This window comes from Panulirus ornatus, chromosome 7, assembly GCF_036320965.1.
Source record: "Panulirus ornatus isolate Po-2019 chromosome 7, ASM3632096v1, whole genome shotgun sequence".
NCBI lineage: Eukaryota > Metazoa > Arthropoda > Malacostraca > Decapoda > Palinuridae > Panulirus > Panulirus ornatus.
In genome coordinates, this window is record NC_092230.1 from 11,147,831 (window position 1) to 11,173,258 (window position 25,428).

The 25,428-nt window shown below is 41.9% G+C and overlaps 1 protein-coding gene across 2 annotated transcripts in view; it reads left to right on the plus strand.

Moving 5' to 3' along the window:
* LOC139749413 (uncharacterized) overlaps positions 1-25,428 on the plus strand; it is a 172,338-nt gene that overhangs the window by 5,166 nt on the left and 141,744 nt on the right. For both annotated transcript variants that reach the window (XM_071663249.1, XM_071663248.1), the window contains exon 2: positions 17,839-18,066. In XM_071663249.1, coding sequence (XP_071519350.1) covers positions 17,839-18,066 — 228 coding nt within the window. The remainder of the gene's footprint in view (positions 1-17,838; positions 18,067-25,428) is intronic.

Genomic DNA, 25,428 nt, shown 5'->3' on the forward strand with positions numbered 1-25,428 from the left:
GGGGATATGCAGATCAGATATTTGCTGTGAGAATGACTGTGGAAAAGTATTTAGCAAAAGGTGAGAAGCTGTGTGGAGCTTTTGTGGAACTAAAGAAAGCATATGACAGAATCAAGTGGAATGCTTTAAGGTATGTGTTAAGGATATATGGGATAGGGAGACAACTATAGAGTTGCAAATGCATGTGTAAGAGTGGATAGAGACTTAACCAAAAGTTTTGTTTTACTTGTGGTTGTGAGGCAGGGCTGTGTGATGTTGTGAGACCAGGTTTTTATGATGGGTGATTTAAAAGTGAAGGTGAATAATGTGGCAGTTGAGGGTATAATTGGTGTATGCAGGTATTCAGTGTTGTGAATGGAAACGGCGAAGAGCTTGTGGAATTGTGTTCTGAAGAAAGACTGGTGAATGGGAATACCTGGTTTGAAAAGAGAGATATACATAAGTATACGTATGTGAATAGAAGAGATGTGTTGATTGGTAGGCGTGTAAAAGAGAGACTTTTGGATGTAATTTTGTGCTAAGAGGGGCAGCTGGAGGGATGTGCGATCACTATCTTGTGGAGGCGAAGGTGAAAATTTGCAAAGGTTTTAATAAAAAGAAGAGAGATTGTTGGGAGAAGAGAGCAGTGAAAGTATGTGAGCTTGGAAAGGAGACTTATGTGAAGAAGTATTAGGGGAGATTGAGTATAGAATGGCAAAAAGTGAGAGCAAATGATGAGGGGAATGGGAGAGGAATGGGGTGGATTTAGGGAAGTAGTGATGGCTTGTGCAAAAGATGCAAATGGCATGAGAAAGGTAGGAGGTGGGCAGATTAAAAAAGGTAGTGAGTGGTGGGGTGAAGAAGTAAAGTTGTTAGTGAAAGAGAAAAGAGAGGCCTTTGGACGATACTTGCAAGGAAGGAGTGTAAATGACTGGGAGAAGTATAAAAGAAAGGAGTAGAAGGTCAAGAGAAAGGTGTAAGAGTTGAAAAAGAGGACAAATGAGAGTTGGAATGAGAGAGTATCATTAAACTTTAGGGAGGATAAAAAGATGTTTTGGAAGGAGGTAAATAACGTGCATAAGACAAGAGAACAAATGGGAACATCAGTGAAGGGGGCAAGTGGGGAAGTAATAACAAGAAGTGATGAAGTGAGTATTTTGGAATTTAGTTGAATGTGTTTGATGATAGAGCGGCAGATATAAGGTGTTTTAGTCGGGATGGTGTGTGAAGTGAGAGAGGATCAGGGAGAATGGTTTGGTTAAGAGAGAAGAGGTGGTGAAAGCTTTGCAGAAGATGAAATCTGGCAAGACAGCTGGTTTGGATGGTATTGCAGTGGAATTTATTAAAAAAGGGGGGGTGACTGTGTTGTTGATTGGTTGGTAAGGATATTTATTGTAGGTTTGGGTCATGGTGAAGTGCCTGAGGATTGGCGGAATGCATGCATAGTGCCATTCTACAAAGTTGAAGGGGATAAAGGTGAGTGGTAAAATTACAGAGGCATAAGTTTATTGAGTGTTCCTGGGAAATTATATGGTAGGGTATTGATTGAGAGGGTGAAGGCATGTATAGAGCATCAGATTGGGGAAGAGCAATTTGATTTCAGAAGTGGTTGAGGTTGTATGAATCAGATGTTTGCTTTGAAGAATGTTTGTGCGAAATACTTAGAAAAACAGATGGATTTGTATGTAGCATTTATGGATCTAGAGAAGGCATATGACAGGGTAGATAGAGATGCTTTGTGGAAGGTCTTATGAGTATATGGTGTAGGAGGTAAGTTGCTAGAAGCAGTGAAAAGTTTTTACCAAGGGTTTAAGGCATCTGTATGAGTAGGAAGAGAGGAAAGTGAATGCTTCCCAGTGAATGTTGGTCTGTGGCAGGAGTGTGTGATGTCCTCATGGCTGTTTAATTTGTTTATGGATTGGATGGTTAGGGAGGTAAATGCAAGAAAGGGGCAAGTATGCAGTCTGTTGTGGATGCGAGGACTTGGGAAGTGATTCAGTTGTTGTTTGCTGATGATACAGCTCTAGTGGCTGATTAGTGTGAGAAATTGCAGAAGTTGGTGACTGAGTTTGGAAAAGTGTGTGAAAGGAGAAGGTTAAGAGTAAATGTGAATAAGAGCAAGGTCCAGTAGGGTTGAGGGACAAGTTAATTGGGATGTAAGTTTAAATTGAGAAAAATTGGAGGAAGTGAAGTGTTTTAGATATCTGGGAGTGGACTCAGCAGCAGATGGAACCACCATTGAAGTGAAAGTGAGTCACAGGGTGGGGGAGGGGACTAAGATTTTGGGAGCGACAAAGAATGTGTGTAAGGAGAGAACGTTATCTCGGAGAGCAAAAATGGGTATGTTTGAAGGAATAGTAGTTCCATCAATTTTACATGGTTGCGAGGTGTGGGCTATAGAGTGGGTTGTGCAGAGGAGGGTGGATGTGTTGGAAATGAAATGTTTGAGGACAATATGTGGTGTGATTTGGTTTGATTAAGTAATGAAAGGGTAAGGAGATGTGTGGAAAGAAGAGTGTGGTTGAGAGAGCAGAAGAGGGTTTGTTAAAATGGTTTAGACACATAGAGAGAATGAGTGAGGAAAGATTGAGAAAGAGGATATATGTGTCAGAGGTGGAGGGACCAAGGAGAAGCAGAAGACCAACTTGGATGTGGAACGATGGAATGAATAAGATTTTGAGCAATCGGGGCCTGAACATACCAGGGGTTGAGAGGCGTGCAGGTTATAGAGTGAATTGGGATGATGTGGTATACAGGGGTGGACATGCTATCAGTGGACTGAATCAGGGCATGTGAAACATCAGGGATAAGTCATGGAAAGTTCTGTGCTGCCTGGATGTGGATAGGGAGCTTTGGTTTCAGTGCATTACACATGAAAGCTAGAGAGTGAGTGTGAACAAATGTGACCTTTCTTGTCTGTTTTCCTGGCGCTGCCTCGCTGAAGCAGGGGGTAGTTATGCTGTTTCCTGTGGGGCAGGGTAGCATCAGGAATGAACGAAGGCAAGCTGTTATGAATATGCACAAGTGTATGTATGTATATGTCTTTGTATGTGTATGTACATGTATATAAGTTGATATGTATATGTATGTATATGTGTATATGTTAATATGTATATGTATGTACATGTGCGTGTATGGGTGTTTATGTATATATATCCCTGGGGATAGGGGAGAAAGAATACTTCCCATGTATTCCCTGTCTGTTGTAGAAGGCGACTAAAAGGGGAGGGAGCGGGGGGCTAGAAATCCTCCCCTCTCATTCTTAATTTTCCAAAAGAAGGAACAGAAGGGGGCCAAGTGAGGATATTCCCTCTAAGACTTGGTCCACTGTTCTTAATGCTACCTCTCTAATGCGGGATATGGCGAATATGTATGAAAAATTAGGTATATGAATGGATGTGCCATTCTTTGTCTGTTTCCTGGTGCCACCTCGCTGACTCAGGATGGGAGAGCTTGCGAGGTGAGTTGGTTGCTGTTAGCCAATGATGCAGCTTCGGTGGCTGATTCAGGTGGGGGGCTGTAGAGGTTGGCGACTGAGTTTGGAGGAGTGAGTGAGGGAGAAGATTGAGAGTGAGTGTGAATAGGAGCAAGGTTGTTGAGTTCAGTGGGGTTGAAGGACAAGTAGACTGGGATGTAAGTTTGAATGGAGAAAAATTGGAGGAAGTGAAGTGTTTTAGATATCAGGGAGTGGAACCATGGAAGTGGAAGTGTCACAGGGTGGGGGAGGGGGCAAAGGTTCTGGGAGTGACGAAGAATGTGTGGGAGGAAAAAACTGTCTCAGAGAACAAAAATGGGTATAATTGAAGAAATAGTAGTTCCAAGAATGTTGCATGGTTGCGGGGCATGGGCTATAGATAGAGGGTTGTGCGGACGAGGGTTGATGTGTTGGAAATGAAATGTTTGAGGACAATATGTGGTGTGAGGTGGTTTGATTGAGTAAGTAATGAAAGGGTAAAAGAGATATGTGGAAATAAAGAGAGTGTGGTTGAGAGAGCAGAAGAGGGTGTTTTGAAATGGTTTGGACACATGGAGAGAGTGAGGGAGGAAAGATTGACAGAGATGGAGGGAATAAGGAGAAGTGGGAGACCAAATTGGAGGTGGAAGGATGGAGTGAAAAAGATTTGGAGCAATCAGGGCCTGAACATACAGGAAGATGAGAGGCATGCAAGGAATAGAGTGAATTGGAACGCTGTCATATACTGGGGTCAGTTTGCTGTGAATGGACTGAACCAAGTCATGTGAAACATGTGGGATAAATCATGGACAGGTCTGTGGGGCTGTGGTTTCCATGCAGTACACACGACAGCTAGAGACTGTGTGTGAAGTTGAGGGAATAATTGGTATATTTGGGGTGTTCAGTGTTGTAAATGGAAATGGTGAAGAGCTTGTAGATTTATGTGCTGAAAAAGGACTGGTGATTGGGAATACCTGGCTTGAAAAGCGAGATATACATAAGTATAAGTATGGATAGAGTTGTGCGCAGGAGGGTGGATGTGCTGGAAATGAGATGTTTGAGGACAATGTGTGGTGTGAGGTGATTTGATCGAGTAAGTAGTGTAAGGGTAAGAGAGATATGTGGAAATAAAAAGAGCATGGTTCAGAGAGCAGAAGAGGGTGTTTTTGAATGGTTTGGGCACATGGAGAGAATGAGTGAGGAAAGATTGACCAAGAGGATATATGTGTCGGAGGTGGAGGGAACAAGGAGAAGTGGGAGACCAAATTGGAGGTGGAAAGATGGAGTGAAAAAGATTTTGAGTGATCAGGGCCTGAACATGCAGGAGGGTGAAAGGCGGGCAAGGAGTAGAGTGAATTGGATCGATGTGGTATACCAGGGTTGACGTGCTGTCAGTGGATTGAATCAGGGCATGTGAAGCGTCTGGGGTAAACCATGGAAAGTTGTGTGGGGCCTGGATGTGGAAAGGGAGCTGTGGTTTCGGGCATTATTGCATGACAGCTAGAGACTGAGTGTGAACGAATGGGGGGGGATGGTATTCCATGTGTGGCGAGGTGGCGATGGGAATGAATAAAGGCAGACAGTGTGAATTGTGTGCATGGGTAATATGTATGTGTCTGTGTGTGTATATATATGTGTATATGGAGATGTATAGGTATGTATATTTGCGTGTGTGGACGTGTATGTATATACATGTGAATGGTGGTGGGTTGCGCCATTTCTTTCGTCAGTTTCCTTGTGCTACCTCGCAAACGCGGGAGACAGCGACAAAACAAAATAAATAAATAAAAATATGTATGTAAGTAGGAGAGATGGCCAGAGAGCGTTATTGGATTACGTGTTAATTGATAGGCATGTGAAAGAGAGACTTTTGGATGGTAATGTGCTGAGAGGTGCAACTGGAGGAATGTCTGATCATTATCTTGTGGAGGCGAAGGTGAAGATTTGTAGGGGTTTTCAGAAAAAAAGAGAGAATGTTGGGGTGAAGAGAGTGGTGAGAGTAAGTGAGCTTGGGAAGGAGACTTGTGTGAGGAAGTACCAGGAGAGACTGAGTACAGAATGGAAAAAGGTGAGAACAAAGGAGGTAAGGGGAGTGGGGGAGGAATGGGATGTATTTAGGGAAGCAGTGATGGCTTGTGCAAAAGATGCTTGTGGCATGAGAAGCGTGGAAGGTGGGTTGATTAGAAAGGGTAGTGAGTGGTGGGATGAAGAAGTAAGATTATTAGTGAAAGAGAAGAGAGAGGCATTTGGACGATTTTTGCAGGAAAAAAATGCAAATGACTGGGAGATGTATAAAAGAAAGAGACAGGAGGTCAAGAGAAAGGTGCAAGAGGTGAAAAAGAGGGCAAATGAGAGTTGGGGTGAGAGAGTATCATTAACTTTTAGGGAGAATAAAAAGATGTTTTGAAAGGAGGTGAATAAAGTGCGTAAGAGAAGGGAGCAAATGGGAACTTCAGTGAAGGGGGCTAATAAGTAGTGGTGATGTGAGAAGGAGATGGAGTGAGTATTTTGAAGGTTTGTTGAATGTGTTTGATAATAGAGTGGCAGATATAGGGTGTTTTGGTTGAGGTGGTGTGCAAAGTGAGAGGGTTAAGGAAAATGATTTGATAAACAGAGAAGAGGTAGTAAAAGCTTTGCGGAAGATGAAAGCCGGCAAGGCAGCAGGTTTGGATGGTATTGTTGTGGAATTTATTAAAAAAGGGGGTGACTGCATTGTTGACTGGTTAGTAAGGTTATTTAATGTATGTGTGATTCATGGTGAGGTGCCTGAGGATTGGCGGAATGCTTGCATAGTGCCATTGTACAAAGGCAAAGGAGATAAGAGTGAGTGCTCAAATTACAGATGTATAAGTTTGTTGAGTATTCCTGGTAAATTATATGGGAGGGTATTGATTGAGAGGGTGAAGGCATGTACAGAGCATCAGATTGGGGAAGAGCAGTGTGGTTTCAGAAGTGGTAGAGGATGTGTGGATCAGGTGTTTGCTTTGAAGAATGTATGTGAGAAATACTTAGAAAAGCAAATGGATTTGTATGTAGCATTTATGGATCTGGAGAAGGCATATGATAGAGTTGATAGAGATGCTCTGTGGAAGGTATTAAGAATATATGGTGTGGGATGCAAGTTGTTAGAAGCAGTGAAAAGTTTTTATCGAGGATGTAAGGCATGTGTATGTGTAGGAAGAGAGGAAAGTGATTGGTTCTCAGTGAATGTAGGTTTGCGGCAGGGGTGTGTGATGTCTCTATGGCTGTTTAATTTGTTTATGGATGGGGTTGTTAGGGAGGTGAATGCAAGAGTTTTGGAAAGAGGGGCAAGTATGCAGTCTGTTGTGGATGAGAGAGCTTGGAAAGTGATTCAGTTGTTGTTCACTGACAATACGGCGCTGGTGGCTGATTCATGTGAAAAACTGCAGAAGCTGGTGACTGAGTTTGGTAAAGTGTGTGAAAGAAGAAAGTTTAGAGTAAATGTGAATAAGAACAAGGTTATTAGGTACAGTAGGGTTGAGGGTCAAGTCAATTGGGAGGTAATTTGAATGGAGAAAAACTGGAGGAAGTAAAGTGTTTTAGATATCTGGGAGTGGATCTGGCAGCGGATGGAACCATGGAAGCGGAAGTGAATCATAGGGTGGGGGAGGGGGCTAAAATTCTGGGAGCCTTGAAGAATGTTTGGAAGTCGAGAACATTATCTCGGAATGCAAAAATGGGTATGTTTGAAGGAATAGTGGTTCCAACAATGTTGTATGGTTGCGAGGCATGGGCTATGGATAGAGCTGTGCGCAGGAGAGTGGATGTGCTGGAAATGAAATGTTTGAGGACAATGTGTGAGGTGGTTTGATTAAGTAATGTAAGGGTAAGAGAGATGTGTGGAAATAAAAAGAGTGTGGTTGAGAGAGCAGAAGAGGGTGTTTTGAAATGGTTTGGTCACTTGGAGAGAATGAGTGAGGAAAGATTGACCAAGAGGATATATGTGTCAGTGGTGCAGGGAACGAGGGGAAGTGGGAGACCAAATTGGAGGTGGAAAGATGGAGTGAAAAAGATTTTTAGTGATTGGGGCCTGAACATGCAGGAGATTGAAAGGCGTGCAAGGAATAGAGTGAATTGGATCGATGTGGTATACCGGGGTCGATGTGCTGTCAGTGGATTGAATCAGGGCATGTAAAGTGTCTGGGGTAAACCATGGAAAGTTGTGTGGGGCCTGGATGTGGAAAGGGAGCTGTGGTTTTGGGCATTATTGCATAACAGCTAGAGACTGAGTGTGAACAAATGGGGCCTTTGTTGTCTTTTCCTAGCGCTACCTCGCACACATGAGGGGGGAGGGGGATGTTATTCCATGTGTGGCGAGGTGGCGATGGAGATGAATAAAGGCAGACAGTGTGAATTGTGTGCATGTGTATATATGTATGTGTCTGTGTGTGTATATTATGTGTACATTGAGATGTATGGGTACGTATATTTGCGTGTGTAGACATGTATGTATATACATGTGTATGGGGGTGGGTTGGGCCATTTCTTTCGTCTGTTTCCTTGCGCTACCTCGCAAACGCGGGAGACAGCGACAAAGCAAAATAATAATAATAAATATATATGTGTGTGTATATGAGTGGATGGGCCATGCTTTGTCTGTTTCCTGGCACTACCTCGCTGATGTGGAATGGGAGGGCCTGGGAAGTGTCAGTTGATGTTCGCTGATGATGTATCTCTGGTGGCTGATTTGGGGTGGGGGTGTCTAGTGAGGTTGGTGACTGAGTATGTAGGTGTGTGTGTGTGTGTGTGTGTGTGTGTGTGTGTGGGGTGGGGGGGGGGGGGATAAATGGTGAAAGTGAGTGTAATGGGAGCAAGGTTGTTGGAGTCATTGGGGTTGAGGAACAAGTAAATTAACAAAAGAAGGAGTCACGCAGAGAGTGCTCATCCTCCTCGAAGGCTCATATTGGGGTGTCTAAATGTGTGTGGATGTAACCAAGATGAGAAAAAAGGAGAGATAGGTAGTATGTTTGAGGAAAGGAACCTAGATGTTTTGGCTCTGAGTGAAACGAAGCTCAAGGATAAAGGGGAAGAGTGGTTTGGGAATGTTTTGGGAGTAAAGTCAGGGGTTGGTGGGAAGACAAGAGTAAGGGAAGGAGTAGCACTACTCCTGAAACAGGAGTTGTGGGAGTATGTGATAGATTATAAGAAAGTAAACTCTAGATTGATATGGGTAAAACTGAAAGTGGATGGAGAGAGATGGATGATTATTGGTGCATATGCACTTGGACATGAGAAGAAAGATCATGAGAGGCAAGTGTTTTGGGAGCAGCTGAGTGAGTGTGTTAGTAGTTTTGATGCACAAGACCGGGTTGTAGTGATGGGTGATTTGAATGCAAAGGTGGGTAATGTGGCAGATGAGGGAATTATTGGTTTACATGGGGTGTTCAGTGTTATAAATGGAAATGGTGAAGAACTTGTAGATTTATGTGCTGAAAAAGGACTGGTAATTAGGAATACCTGGTTTAAAAAGAGAGATATACATAAGTATGTGTATGTAAGTAGGAGAGATGGCCAGAGAGCATTATTTGATTATGTGTTAATTGATAGGCATGCAAAAGATAGACTTTTGGACGTTAATGTGCTGAGAGATGCAACTAGGGATGTCTGATCATTATCTTGTGAAGGTGAAGATTTGTAGACGTTTTCAGAAAGAAGAGAGAATGTTGGGTTAAGAGAGTGGTGAGAGTAAGTGAGCTTGGGAAGGAAACTTGTGTGAGGAAGTACCAGGAGAGACTGAGTGCAGAATGGAAAAACGTAAGAGCAAACGATGTAAGCTTAGGGAGTGGGGAGGAATGGGATGTATTTAGGGAAGCAGTGATGGCTTGTGCAAAAGATGCTTGTGGCATGAGAAGTATGGGAGGTGGGCAGATTAGAAAGGGTAGTGAGTGGTGGGATGAAGAAGTAAGATTATTAGTGAAAGAGAAGAGAGAGGCATTTAGATGAGTTTTGCAGAGAAATAGTGGAAATGACTGGGAGATATATAAAAGAAAAAGGCAGGAGGACATATGAGAGTTGGGTTGAGAGTGTCATTAAATTTTAGGGAGAATAGAAAGATGTTTTGGAAGGAGGTAAATAGGTGTGTAAGACAAGAGGACAAATGGGAACATCGGTGAATGGGGCTAATGGGGAGGTGATAACAGGTATTGGTGATGTGAGAAGGAGATGGAGTGAGTATTTTGAAGGTTTGTTAAATATGTTAGATGATAGAGTGGGAGATATAGGGTGTTTTGGACGAGGTGGTGTGCGAAGTGAGAGGGTTAGGGAGAATGATTTGGTAAACAGAGAAGAGGTAGTAAAAGCTTTGCAGAAGATGAAAGCTGGCAAGGCTGTGGGTTTGGTTGGTATTGTAGTGGAATTTATTAAAGAAGGGGGTGACTGTGTTGTTGCTGTTGACTGGTTGATAAGGATATTTGATGTATGTATGACTCATGGTGAGGTGCCTGAAGATTGGCAGAATGCATGAATAGTGCCATTGTACAAAGGCAAAGGGGATAAAGGTGAGTGCTTAAATTATAGAGGTATAAGTTTGTTGAGTATTCTTGGGAAATTATATGGTAGGGTATTGATTGAGAGGGTGAAGGCATGTGCAGAGCATCAGACTGGGGTAGAGCAGTGTGGTTTCAGAAGTGGTAGAGGATCAGGTGTTTGCTTTGAAGAATGTATGTGGAAAATACTTAGAAAAGCAAATGGATTTGTATGTACCATTTATGGATCTGGAGAAGGCATATGAAAGAGTTGATAGAGAGGAAGTGAAGTGTTTTAGATATCTGGGAGTGGATTTGGCAGCGGATGGAACCATTGAAGCGGAAGTGAGTCACAGGGAGGGGGAGGGGTGAAAGTTCTGGGAGCATTGAAAAATGTGTGGAAGGCGAGAACATTATCTTGGAAAGCAAAAATGGTTATGTTTGAAGGAATAGTGGTTCCAACAATGTTATAAGGTTGTGAGGCTTGTGCTATAGATAGAGTTATGTGGAGGAGGGTGGATGTGTTAGAAATGAGAGGTTTGAGGACAATATGTGATGTGAGGTGGTTTGATCGAGTAAGTAATGAAAGGGTAAGAGAGATGTGTTGTAATTGGAAGAGTGTGGTTGAGAGAGCAGAAGAGGGTGGTTTGAAATGGTTTGGTCACATGGAGAGAATGAGTGAGGAAAGATTGAGAAAGAGGATGTATGTGTTGGAGGTGAAGGGAACGAGAAGTGGGAGACCAAATTGGAGGTGGAAGGATGGAGTGAAAAAGATTTTGAGCGATCGGGGCCTGAACATGGAGGAGGTTGAAAGACGTGCAAGGAATAGAGTGAATTGGAACGATGTGGTATACTGGGGTTGACGTGCTGTCTATGTATTGAACCATGGCTTGTGAAGCGTTTGGGGTAAACAATAGAAAGTTTTGAGGGGTGTGGATGTGGAAAGGGAGCTGTGGTTTCGGTGCATTATACCTGACAGCTAGAGACTGAGTGTGAACGAATGTGGCCTTTGTTGTCTTTTCCAAGCGCTACCTCGCGTGCATGTGGGGGGAGGGGGCTGTCATTTCATGTGTGGCAGGGTGGCAACAGGAATGAATGAAGGCAGCAAGTATGAATTATGTCCATGTGTATATATGTATATGTCTGTGTTTGTATGTATATGTATACATTGAAATGTATAGGTATGTATATGTGCGTGTGTGGATGTGCATGTATATGCATGTGTATGTGGTTGGGTTGGGCCATTCTTTCGTCGGTTTCCTTGCGCTAGCTATCTCACTAATGCGGGAGACAGCGACAAAGTACAATAAAAATGAATAAATAAATATTAATATGATAATAATATGTATGGATTGAGTGCTAATAGAGATGAAAATAAGACTTGGGGAAAGGGATACAGAGATGGAGTTTGGTGGTGAGGTATATTTCCAATCCTATTTCCAGATGATATTGTGTTTGCTGAGAGGAGTGAAAAGGTGTTGCAGAAGGTCATAAAGGTGTTTTATGATGTGTTTAGGCATAGGCAATTGAAGGTAAATGTGAGTAAAATAAAGTAATTGTTTTTGAAGGAAACTGTGAAGGTATAGATTCTGCATAGCCTATTGAGTACAAGAACATGTATTAAACTGTGTTTTAGATATGGGGAGAAAGAATGGAAGTGAGAGAATTTAAGTATTTTGGGGCAATCTTGTGCAAGTTTGGTAAAGTGGAAGGATAGATAAAGGAGAGAACAATGCAAGGTAGAAGATACACTTGGTCTCGTGATAGAATATTGAAGGATGGCGGTGTAGATATGGAAGTGAAGAAATGATTAAGGGATAGCATAGTCCTCCCAGTCCTGACCTATGTAGCCAAAACATGGACATGTGAGGCCAAGAATCCAGGCTATGGAAATTGAGTTATTAAAGAGAAGCTTTTGGCATGACAAGATTGAAGATAAAAGAACTGATGGGGTTGTATGAGAGATGTCGTATGGTAGGGAATGCAAAGGAAATGAATTGTGTAGTGGTAAACTGAGTGGAACATAATATTGGAGGTATGTGGAAAGAGTGCAAGATGGAGTTTGCAAGGAGAGTGTATGATAGTGCAGTTGAAGGGGTTAATGGCATGGGGAAATATAGTGGAAGTCTACTGGAGGGAGAGAAATGGGGGAAGAATGCATAGAATGGTAACTCAAGTGTGGGCCAATTTAGTATTTATCTCTATCCCAACATATCTAAGCTTTGGAACTCACTACCCTCTTATGAGTTTTCCAACAAGGTTGGAAATTATGCTTTGAAAATCAAATTACAGTTACAATTACTTTAAGAAATTTTGAATTACAGTTATGATTGCATATGCATTTGGGAGTAGCAATTACATTACAATTACTACAAAACAAAATTTTACATATATATACATATATATATGTATATATATATACATATATATACATTTTTCATATGTATATATATGTATGTGTGTGTGTGTGTGTATGTGCGTATGTGTGTGTATGTGTGTGTGTGTGTGTGTGTGTATATATATATGTATATTATCCCTGGGGATAAGGGTGAAAGAATACTTCCCACGTATTCCTCGCGTGTCGTAGAAAGCGACTAGAGGGGACGGGAGCGGGGGGCCGGAAATCCTCCCCTCCTCGTATTAACTTTCTAAAATGGGAAACAGAAGAAGGAGTCACGCGGGGAGTGCTCATCCTCCTCGAAGGCTCAGAGTGGGGTGCCTAAATGTGTGTGGATGTAACCAAGATGTGAAAAAAGGAGAGATAGGTAGTATGTTTGAGGAAAGGAACCTGGATGTTTTGGCTCTGAGTGAAACGAAGCTCAAGGGTAAAGAGGAAGAGTGGTTTGGAAATGTCTGGGGAGTGAAGTCAGGGGTTAGTGAGAGGACAAGAGCAAGGGAAGGAGTAGCAATACTCCTGAAACAGGAGTTGTGGGAGTATATGATAGAATGTAAGAAAGTAAATTCTCGATTAATATGGGTAAAATTGAAAGTTGATGGAGAGAGGTGGGTGATTATTGGTGCATATGCACCTGGGCATGAGAAGAAAGATCATGAGAGGCAAGTGTTTTGGGAGCAGCTAAATGAGTGTGTTAGCGGTTTTGATGCACGAGACCGGGTTATAGTGATGGGTGATTTGAATGCAAAGGTGAGTAATGTGGCAGTTGAGGGAATAATTGGTATGCATGGGGTGTTCAGTGTTGTAAGTGGAAATGGTGAAGAGCTTGTAGATTTATGTGCTGAAAAAGGACTGATGATTGGGAATACCTGGTTTAAAAAGCGAGAGATGGCCAGAGAGTGTTAATGGATTACGTGTTAATTGACAGGCGTGCGAAAGAGAGACTTTTGGATGTCAATGTGCTGAGAGGTGCAACTGGAGGGATGTCTGATCATTATCTTGTGGAGGCTAAGGTGAAGATTAGTATGGGTTTTCAGAAAAGAAGAGTGAATGTTGGGGTGAAGAAGGTGGTGAGAGTAAGTGAGCTTGGGAAGGAGACCTGTGTGAGGAAGTATCAGGAGAGACTGTGTACAGAATGGAAAAAGGTGAGAACAATGGAAGTAAGGGGAGTGGGGGAGGAATGGGATGTATTTAGGGAATCAGTGATGGATTGCGCAAAAGATGCTTGTGGCATGAGAAGAGTGGGAGGTGGGCTGTTTAGAAAGGGTAGTGAGTGGTGGGATGAAGAAGTAAGAGTATTAGTGAAAGAGAAGAGAGAGGCATTTGGACGATTTTTGCAGGGAAAAAATGCAATTGAGTGGGAGAAGTATAAAAGAAAGAGACAGGAGGTCAAGAGAAAGGTGCAAGAGGTGAAAAAAAGGGCAAATGAGAGTTGGGGTGAGAGACTATCAGTAAATTTTAGGGAGAATAAAAAGATGTTCTGGAAGGAGGTAAATAGGGTGCGTAAGACAAGGGAGAAAATGGGAACTTCAGTGAAGGGCGTAAATGGGGAGGTGATAACAAGTAGTGGTGATGTGAGAAGGAGATGGAATGAGTATTTTGAAGGTTTGTTGAATGTATCTGATGACAGAGTGGCAGATATAGGGTGTTTGGGTCGAGGTGGTGTGCAAAGTGAGAGGGTTAGGGAAAATGATTTGGTAAACAGAGAAGAGGTAGTAAAAGCTTTGCGGAAGATGAAAGCCGGCAAGGCAGCAGGTTTGGATGGTATTGCAGTGGAATTTATTAAAAAAGGGGGTGACTGTATTGTTGACTGGTTGGTAAGGTTATTTAATGTATGTATGACTCATGGTGAGGTGCCTGAGGATTGGCGGAATGCGTGCATAGTGCCATTGTACAAAGGCAATGGGGATAAGAGTGAGTGCTCAAATTACAGAGGTATAAGTTTGTTGAGTATTCCTGGTAAATTTTATGGGAGGGTATTGATTGAGAGGGTGAAGGCATGTACAGAGCATCAGATTGGGGAAGAGCAGTGTGGTTTCAGAAGTGGTAGAGGATGTGTGGATCAGGTGTTTGCTTTGAAGAATGTATGTGAGAAATACTTAGAAAAGCAAATGGATTTGTATGTAGCATTTATGGATCTGGAGAAGGCATATGATACAGTTGATAGAGATGCTCTGTGGAAGGTATTAAGAATATATGGTGTGGGAGGCAAGTTGTTAGAAGCAGTGAAAAGTTTTTATCGAGGATGTAAGGCATGTGTATGTGTAGGAAGAGAGGAAAGTGATTGGTTCTCAGTGAATGTAGGTTTGCGGCAGGGGTGTGTGATGTCTCCATGGTTGTTTAATTTGTTTATGGATGGGGTTGTTAGGGAGGTAAATGCAAGAGTCTTGGAAAGAGGGGCAAGTATGAAGTCTGTTGGGGATGAGAGAGCTTGGGAAGTGAGTCAGTTGTTGTTCGCTGATGATACAGCGCTGGTGGCGGATTCATGTGAGAAACTGCAGAAGCTGGTGACGGAGTTTGGTAAAGTGTGTGGAAGAAGAAAGTTAAGAGTAAATGTGAATAAGAGCAAGGTTATTAGGTACAGTAGGGTTGAGGGTCAAGTCAATTGGGAGGTGAGTTTGAATGGAGAAAAACTGGAGGAAGTGAAGTGTTTTAGATATCTGGGAGTGGATCTGTCAGCGGATGGAACCATGGAAGCGGAAGTGGATCATAGGGTGGGGGAGGGGGCGAAAATTTTGGGAGCCTTGAAAAATGTGTGGAAGTCGAGAACATTATCCCGGAAAGCAAAAATGGGTATGTTTGAAGGAATAGTGGTTCCAACAATGTTGTATGGTTGCGAGGCGTGGGCTATGGATAGAGTTGTGCGCAGGAGGATGGATGTGCTGGAAATGAGATGTTTGAGGACAATGTGTGGTGTGAGGTGGTTTGATCGAGTAAGTAACGTAAGGGTAAGAGAGATGTGTGGAAATAAAAAGAGCGTGGTTGAGAGAGCAGAAGAGGGTGTTTTGAAATGGTTTGGGCACATGGAGAGAATGAGTGAGGAAAGATTGACCAAGAGGATATATGTGTCGGAGGTGGAGGGAACGAGGAGAAGAGGGAGACCAAATTGGAGGTGGAAAGATGGAGTGAAAAGGATTTTGTGTGATCGGGGCCTGAACATGCAGGAGGGTGAAAGAGGGCAAGGAATAGAGTGAATTGGAGCGATGTGGTATACAGGGGTTGACGTGCTGTCAGTGGATTGAATCAAGGCATGTGAAGCGTCCGGGGTAAACCATGGAAAGCTGTGTAGGTATGTATATTTGCGTGTGTGGACGTGTGTATGTACATGTGTATGGGGGGGGGTTGGGCCATTTCTTTCGTCTGTTTCCTTGCGCTACCTCGCAAACGCGGGAGACAGCGACGAGGTATAAAAAAAAAAAAAAAAAAAAAAATGGTTATAATTACAATTTCCCAAATTTGGAAAGAAATGATTTTGGTTGAAAAAACACTAATTTTACATTGTAATGGTATCCTTAATTTACAAACAAGTGTCTCAGACTATTTTGAAGACAAATATAAAGATTTTTTTTTTGTAGAATTTGCAGATAACCAAGTTGAGCACTGTTAGCAGTGAAAAAATTTCCAGCAATGCCGAAAACTCTCTGTAATGGAGCAGAGGTAGCAGCACACCTAATCACCTCTCTTGCAAGGTTTTCCACTGGATGCAAAGTTTGGGACTCTTGAAAATGAAAGAATTTCTTCTTATATATAATGCTTCAAGAAAAGACTCTGACACTGTGCTTCCCTCTGATCCCTATTGATTTTGGAATTTCATTGAACATTTTAGTTTAAAGGAAAAAAGCCTGGGGTCTTGGATTCAGGTAATCCTTGTGCTAGATCATCCTTGTTACTTTCTTTATCTATTGTTGATGTTGACCCTCTTGAACTTCCTCCAGTTCTTCAAGCATTTCGTTGATGTATATCAACACTTGGTCCTTGGATCCAAAAAAGCTTCTACTTCAACATCTCTCATTTCCATGTATGGATCCAACCTCTTCATAGAGTCCAATAGGGCTGTGGCCAGTTGTTCACAGTACTGTAATTGGGTGCTATGATTATGAATTAGATTCTTCAGTGAATAACTGGTCCAGTAGCAGATATGGTCACCTTCTGCCCATCCACAACTTCCATGGCCTTGTAAAAAGGTTGAAGGACAATCACAAGGCAGAAATATCCACTGGCATGATTTCTTACTCCTCTGCTGTCTGTGGGACATACGATCAATTGCATTATTCACCTTTGCAGGGTTCTTGAGTTCATATAATTTTTTTTTTTTTTTTTTTTTTTTTTGTTATTACCAGACTGATACTTTTGTTTGGATAGGGTAAAGGGATCAATAGGGTGAACTCAAATGGTTGATAATAAAAAAGTAATGCTAGTGTGTACCACTACCGCCATTATTATTTTGGACCAGTACCACTACCAATGGTGCTTTGAAAATACCGCTTGCCCACCATTGCATCTACAAGGTTACCAGTACCACTTTCCTCCCCTTTCACAATTACAATTAAATTACAATTATTTGATCACTTGATAATAATGACAGTTAATTACTTCAATTTCATTTTCAATAACAATTACAGTATTTATGTAATTGATTATATAGGAATTGAATTACAATTACTCCAACCCTGTTTCTCAATAGCTATGGCTTGGCGATTTTTAAAAGTCAGGTTTTTCACTTTCTCCAAAATTTGTAAATATTTTCCCTTGTCTCTTCTTTTTTTTTTTATACATTAACCTCTCTATATTTCAATGAAAGCCTGGCCTTGATGTGGACTTTTGTCCATGATTGGAGCTTCTAATGTGATAAAGGAAAAAAAAAGTGAGGGCAGCATGTAAGGACAGGGATAAGAGAGATTTTGCCATGGCCACCTCACCTCCTTGATGGAAGATCCCAGAGAGAATGGGCATCAGACAAGAGGATAAGAAAGAAGTATAGTAATGATAGTGTTGTTGAGAGAGCTGAAGAGGATGTGCTGAAATAATTTTAATCTATGGAGAGAATAAATATGGAGATGTAGACAAATATAATGTATGTCTCAAATTTGGAGGGGACAAGGAGGTCGGAGAGACTGAATTGTAGGTAGAAGGATGGAATTGTGAGATTCTGAGTGCTTGGGGCCTGAACTTATGGGAGGGTGAAAGGCAAGCATGAGCTAGAGTAAACTGGGGCGACATGGAAATTTAGTGGATGACGCACTGTCATTGAACTGAACTAAGGCATATGAAGCAGCCATAGGAAACCATGGGAAGGTCTTTGGGGCATTTATGTTGTGGATAGAGAGCTTTGGTTTCAGGGTGTGACACATGACAACAAAGGAATGGTTTTTAGTAAACAGAGAACACGTGAGAGAAAAAAAAGAATTTATATGCTACACACGTAAATTTTCTTTTTGTATTTATTATTTTACTGTAAAAGGATTAACAAACCAAAGTTGATGCATTTATGTTGGTATTTTGTTCATGAGTCCTTTTTTTCATAGCAAATGCCAAGCATTGGTGACACATTAATGGATCCAGAGGTTGCTGCTGCGGCAAAAGAAAAGGAAAAACAAGAGAGACGGGAAAGGAAAGAAAAACGAAGACGCGAGCGGGAAGCCAGAAGGGAGGCAAGACAGCGAGAACGGGAGCGTATTGCATTGCTGCAACAGCAACAAGAGGAAGAGGAAGAGAAACAGTCATCAGATACTGAAGATGAAGTTCTTATAAGGGTAAGATGGAAGGAAGAAAATAGCAAGATTTAAGTAATAGTTAATTCCATTACAGAAACTCTCATTTCTTGAATGAATAACCTTCAAGTGCCATTGCTCACTTCAAGCACCTTGAGTCTTACAACTTTGATACTATCTTCCTCAAAACCTCACAGCCCTTTATGACTTTTTATGTTTTGTATAAACCCCCTCCAGTTTCTCAAACTGTATATAACTCTATGACTATTTGACTTCCTGCTGTGAAGCATTGCTCACTGCATACTACAAGGAGTGGCACCATCACTATTGATGCAATGCCTCTGCCTCCTTACAGTTTTCCAACCTTAACCTTATCTCTTTAAATTCATATAGGGCATGCTCATCAGTTATCTCCCCCTCAAAATGTTGACTTTGGCACTTTCATAGAGCTCACTGGTTATCCCTTACAGCTTTTTTTACTGAATTTTCCTGCACATATGTCCTGAGTTATTTTGCTAGGATGGGTCTTACATCCCATCTAAATCTTTCTCCCTCATATTTGGTTTGATTACTCTTGCTCTGATCAGTAACATGTCTTACCAGGCCTTGAAACACTTCCCCTTTCCCTGAAACCTTTGCCTTCATTTCTACCCAAAATCACTGCAGTGCTGTCCTTCATGAAGTCAAGCACACCTTCATAACATTCTCTTATTCGACTTCTGCTGACAAATCTGTCAGGTTCTTAACCAAAATTATTTCCAGTAGCTTCTGCAGTTCTGCCTTTCCTCCTCCATTTTGACCTGATCAGTTGTATAGCTAACTTTCTAACTGATAGAGTGGATCTTTTTGGGACCTTATTTGACTTTAATTCAACTTTAGATGATTTTGCTTCTAATTCTTTGTCCACATCTCCTTCCACTAAACCTATGCTATCTCCTCCAGCAGGTTCTTCCAAGTACTCTCATTTTTCCAGGGGAGCAAAATAAGTGGCTTAAAAAGCACAACTCCTTATTTTCTAAAGGAACTTGTGAACTAGCCACAATCCTTGTCCTCCTGTTCTGGCTCCATCAAAAAACCCAGACTTTTCCTTCCTCTTGAAAGCATGCTATCATGCTACCCATTCCCAAGACTGTATTAGCTCCTCCAATTCTCATCCCAGTTCTGTCACTTCTGTCTCCTCGTATTCCCTGCATGTCATAAAAAGCGACTAAAAGGGGAGGGAGTGGGGGCTGGAAATCCTCCCCTCCTGTTTTGTACTTTTCAACAAAAATGGAACAGAGAAATGGGCCAAGTGAGTATATTCCCTCTAAGGTTCAGTCTTCTGATCTTAACACTACCTCACTAATGTGGGATATAGCAAATATTTATGAAAAAGATGAGAGCTCTTAGGAAGTGAGTCAGTTGTTGTTCGCCAATACTACAGCTCTAGTGGCCAATTCGTGTGAGAAACTGCAGAAGTTGGTGACTGAGTTTGGAAAAGTGAGTGAAAGGAGAAAGTTGAGAGTGAATGTGAATAAAAGCAAGGTTATTAGGTTCAGTAGGGTTCAGGGACAAGTTAATTTGGAATTTAGTTTGAATGGAGAAAAACTGGAGAAAGTGAAGTGTTATAGATATTTTGGAGTGGACTTAGCAGCAGTTGGAGACATGGAAGTGGAAGTGAGTCACAGGGTGGGGGAGGGGACAAAGGTTCTGGGAGCGATGAAGAATGTGTGGTAGGAGAGAACATTATCTTGGAGAGCAAAAATGGGTATGTTTGAAGAAATAGTAATTCCCACAATATTACATGGTTGCAAGGCATGGGCTATAGGTAGAGTTGTACAGAGAAGGGTGGATGTGTTGAAAATGAAATGTTTAAGGATAATATGTGGTGTGAGGTGGTTTGATCGAGTAAGTAATGAAATGGTAAAAGAGATGTGTGGAAATAAAAAGAGTGTGGTTGAGAGAGCGGAAGAGGGTGCATTGAAATAGTTTGGCCACATGGAGAGAGTGAGTAAGGAGAGATTGACAAAGAGGATATATGTGTTGGAGGTGGAGTTAACAAGGAGAAGCGGGAGACCAAATTGGAGGTGGAAGGATGGAGTGAAAAAAGATTCTGTGTGATTGGGGCCTGAACATACAGGAGGCTGAGAGGCGTGAAAGGAATAGAGTGAATTGGAATGATGTGGTATACTGGGGTTGATGTGCTGTCAAAGGACTGAACCAGGGCATTGAAGTGTCTGGGGTAAGCCATGGAAAGGTCTGTGGTTCCTGAATGTGGACAAGGAGCTGTGATTTCGGTGAATTACACATAACAGTTTTAGACTGAATGTGAGTGAATGTGGCCATTTTTGTTTTTCTGGCACTGCCTCGCTGAAGCAGGGGGTAGCGCTGCTATTTCCTGTGGTACAGGGTAGCGCTGGGAATGGATGAATGCTAGCAAGTATGAATATGTACAGGTGTATATATGTATATGTCTTTGTATGTGTATGTATATGTTGATATGTATATGTATGTATATGTGCATGTATGGGCGTTTATGTTTATATATGTGTATACGAGTGGATGGGCCATTCTTCGTCTGTTTCCTGGTGCTACCTCACTGACGCGGGAAACAGCAATTATGATAAACGATATACATAATTATTTATTTTTTTTTTATTATACTTAGTCGCTGTCTCCCGCATTAGCGAGGTAGCACAAGGAAACAGACAAAAGGATTGCCCAACCTACCCACATTCACATGCATATACTTAAACGCCCACACATGCACATATACATACCTGTACATTTCAACGTATACATACATGTACATACACAGACATATACATATATAAACATGTACACATTCATACTTGTTGTCTTCATCCATTTCTGTTGCCACCCTGCCACCCATGAAACAGCATCCCCCTCCCCCAGCATGCGTGTGAGGTAGCACTAGGAAAAGACAGCAAAGGCCACATTCATTCACACTCAGTCTCTAGCTGTCGTGTGTAATGCTCCCTTTCCACATGGTTGACCCAAACGCTTCATATTTCCTGTTTCAATCCAATGACAACACGTCGACCCCCAGTAAGCGCACTGTTCCAATTCACTCTATTCCTTGCACGCTTTTCACCCTTCTGTATGTTCAGGTCCTGATCGCTCAAAATCTTTTTCACTTCATCCTTCCGCCTCCAATTTGGTCTCCCACTTCTCCTCATTCCCTCCACCTCTGACACATATATCCTCTTTGTCAATCTTTCCTCACTCATTCTCTCCATGTAACCAAACCATTTCAATACACCCTCTTCTGCTCTCTCAGCCACACTCTTTTTATTATCACACATCTCTCTTACCCTATTATTACTTACTCGATCAAACCACCTCACACCAAATACTGTCCTCAAATATTTCATTTCCAACACATCCACCCTCCCCCGCACAACCCTATAACATTGTTAGAACCACTATTCCTTCAAACATACCCATTTTTGCTCTCTGAGATAACATTCTTGCCTTCCACACATTCTTCAATGCTCCCAGAACCTTTGCACCCTCCCCCACCCTGTGACTCACTTCCGCTTCCATGGTTCCATACGCTGCTAAATCCACTCCCAAATATCTATAATACTTCACTTTCTCCAATTTTTCTCCATTCAAACTAAATTCCAAATTGACTTGTCCCTGAACCCTACTGAAACTAATAACCTTGCTCTTATTCACATTCAATCTCAGCTTTTTTCTTTCACACATATTACCAAACTCAGTCACCAACTTCTGCAGTTTCTCACACGAATTGGCCACCAGCGCTGTATAATCAGTGAACAACAACTGACTCACTTCCCAAGCCCTCTCATCCGCAACAGACTGCATACTTGTCCCTCTCTCCAAAATTCTTGCATTCACCTCCTTAACAACCCCGTCCATAAACAAATTAAACTGCCATGGAAACATCATGCTCCCTTGCTGCAAACCGACATTCACTGGGAACCGGTCACTCTCCTCTCTTCCTACTCATACACATGCCTTACATCCTTCATGAAAACTTTTCATTGCTTCGGGCAACTTACCTCCCACACTGTTATTATTATTATTATTATTAGTTTGCTTTGTCGCTGTCTCCCGCGTTTGTGAGGTAGCGCAAGGAAATAGACGAAAGAAATGGCCCAACCCACCCCCATACACAATGTATATACATACACGCAAATATACATACCTATACATCTCAATGTACACATATATATATACACACACAGACACATACATATATACCCATGCACACAATTCACACTGTCTGCCTTTATTCATTCCCATCGCCACCTCGCCACGCATGGAATACCATCCCCCTCCCCCCTCATGTGTGCGAGGTAGCACTAGGAAAAGACAACAAAGGCCCCATTTGTTCACACTCAGTCTCTAGCTGTCATGCAATAATGCCCGAAACCACAGCTCCCTTTCCACATCCAGGCCCCACACAACTTTCCATGGTTTACCCCAGACACTTCACATGCCCTGATTCAATCCACTGACAGCACGTCAACCCTGGTATACCACATTGATCCAATTCACTCTATTCCTTGCCCGCCTTTCACCCTCCTGCATGTTCAGGCCCCGATCACACAAAATCTTTTTCACTCCATCTTTCCACCTCCAATTTGGTCTCCCACTTCTCCTCGTTCCCTCCACCTCCGACACATATATCCTCTTGGTCAATCTTTCCTCACTCATTCTCTCCATGTGCCCAAACCATTTCAAAACACCCTCTTCTGCTCTCTCAACCATGCTCTTTTTATTTCCACACATCTCTCTTACCCTTACATTACTTACTCGATCAAACCACCTCACACCACACATTGTCCTCAAACATCTCATTTCCAGCACATCCACCCTCCTTCGCACAACTCTATCCATAGCCCACGCCTCGCAACCATACAACACTATATACACCTTAATACCTTCCACAAAGCATCTCTTATCAACTTTACCATGTGCCTTCTCCAGATCGATAAATGCTACATACAAATCCATCTGTTTTTCTAAGTATTTCTCACATACATCCTTCAGAGCAAATACCTGATTCACACATCCTTTACCACTTCTGAAACCACACTGCTCTTCTCCAATCTGATGCTCTGTACTTGCCTTTACCCTCTCAATCAATGCCCTCCCATATAATTTCCCAGGAATACTTAACAAACTTATGTATTTTGAACACTCACCTTTATCCCCTTTGCCTTTATGCAATAGCACTATGCATGCATTCCGCCAATCCTCAGGCACTTCCTCATGAACTATACATACATTGAATATCCTTATCAACCAGTCAACAACACAGTCACCCCCCCTTTTTTAATAAATTCCAGTGCAATACCATCCAATCCTGCCGCCTAGCTGGGTTTCATCTTTCGCAATGCTTTCACTACCTCTTCTCTGATCACCAAATGATTCTCCCTGACCTTCTCACTTCACTCACCACCTTGAGCAAAACACCCTATATCTGCCACTCTTATCATCAAACACATTTAACAAACCTTCAAAATACTCCCTTCTCCTCACTTCACCACTGCTTGTTATCACCTCCCCATTAGCCCCCTTCACCGATGTTCCTATTGTTCTCTTGTCTTACGAGCTTTATGTACCTCCTTTTAAAGCATCTTTTTATTCTCCCTAAAATTTAATGATACTCTCTCACCCCAACTGTCATTTGCCCTCTTTTTCACTTCTTGCACCTTTCACTTGACCTCCTGCCTCTTTCCTTTTTACATCTCACAGTCATTCACACTGCTTCCCTGCAGAGATCATCCAAACGCCTCTCTCTTCTCTTTCACAAACAATTTTACCTCTTCACTCTACCGCTCTCTGCCTTTTCTAATCTGCCCACCTCCCACCTTTCTCATGCCACAAGCATCTTTTGCCCAAGCCATCACTGCTTCCTTAAATACATCCCATTCCTCCCCCATTCCCCTTACATCATTTGCTCTCACCTTTTGCTATTCTGAACTCAATCTCTCCTGGTACTTCCTCACACAAGTCTCCTTTTCAAGCTCACTTACTCTCACCACTCTCTACACACCAACATTCTCTCATCTTTTCTGAAAACCTCAGCAAATATTCGCCTTCACCTCCACAAGATGATATTGAGACATCCCTCCAGTTGCCCCTCTCAGCACATTAACATCCACATGCCTTTCAATTAAAACGTAATCCAGTGACGCTTTCTGGCCACTCCTCTTTACATACATATACTTATGTATATATCTCTTTTTAAACCAGGTATTCCCAATCACCAGTCCTTTTTCAGCACACAAATCTACAAGCTCTTCACCATTTCCATTTACAACACTGAACACCCCATGCACACCAATTATACCCTCAACTGCCACATTACTCACCTTTGCATTGAAATCACTCATCGCTATAACTCTGTCTCGTGCATCACTCACTCAGCTGCTCCCAAAACACTTGCCTTATATCATCTTTCTTCTCATGACCAGGTGCATAGGCACCAACAATAAGGATTATATATATATATTCCTATTGGTGATAACCATGAGGAACATGAACCATGTTAAGTTCCCAAGTGCATTTTCGTTTGATCACATTGTCAGGGGAGATACAAGAATAAGATAGAAAACATTGAGCAGTCAGTTGATATACAAGAAAAAGATATAGCTATGACACCATTGGTATACAAGCTTTACCAGATGGTGGTGCTCAGGATTGGCATCATGTGTCTCATAAGATTTTTAGTTATGTAGACAGGAAAGGGAACTGTTTACAAATTTTGCCTATGACAAAGGTATCCAGCTTATATAGAATTTCATTGATATTAATGTAACAGTTCGTTGTGTATTTGAGAATAGAAGATTCAGTGATATCATTGTAAAGGAGTTACAGTTAATAACTTTATTGCAGGTTGTACCTCTTTAATTCGGCAACCTTAGGACCAGGCCATTGCCGGACCAAAGACAATGCTGAAAAACAGAAATTGACCCCAGTTCATACACAGTTGATGAATTGATGTCATATTACTCACACAAAGTCTTTACAGAAGTTCCTTTATCTAATTTTTTTCTAGTAACTCCAACTTTTCAAGCATAGATAATGATTTATGCTTACTCTTATTAGCATTAGCATCATCATCTGCTCCTCTTGGTTTTTTAAATGACATTCTGAAGGGCTAAAATACAGCTGAATATAAGAAATTAACAGGACTGTTAATTAGCTCAGCTGTTTTGTAAACAGATTTTGGGGGCTCAATGCTGCTAATACCACTGCCCTGGTGGCAGAACTAATAATGTGCTGGACCATGGAAGTTACAGGACCACAGAGTGCCAGATTTGAGTGGTGCAACCTGTAGCATTATTTCACTCAGTACAGTGGTCATAATTTCTAACATGATTAAACAAAGCATTTGATTCTTGTATTCTTGTACTATGTTTATGT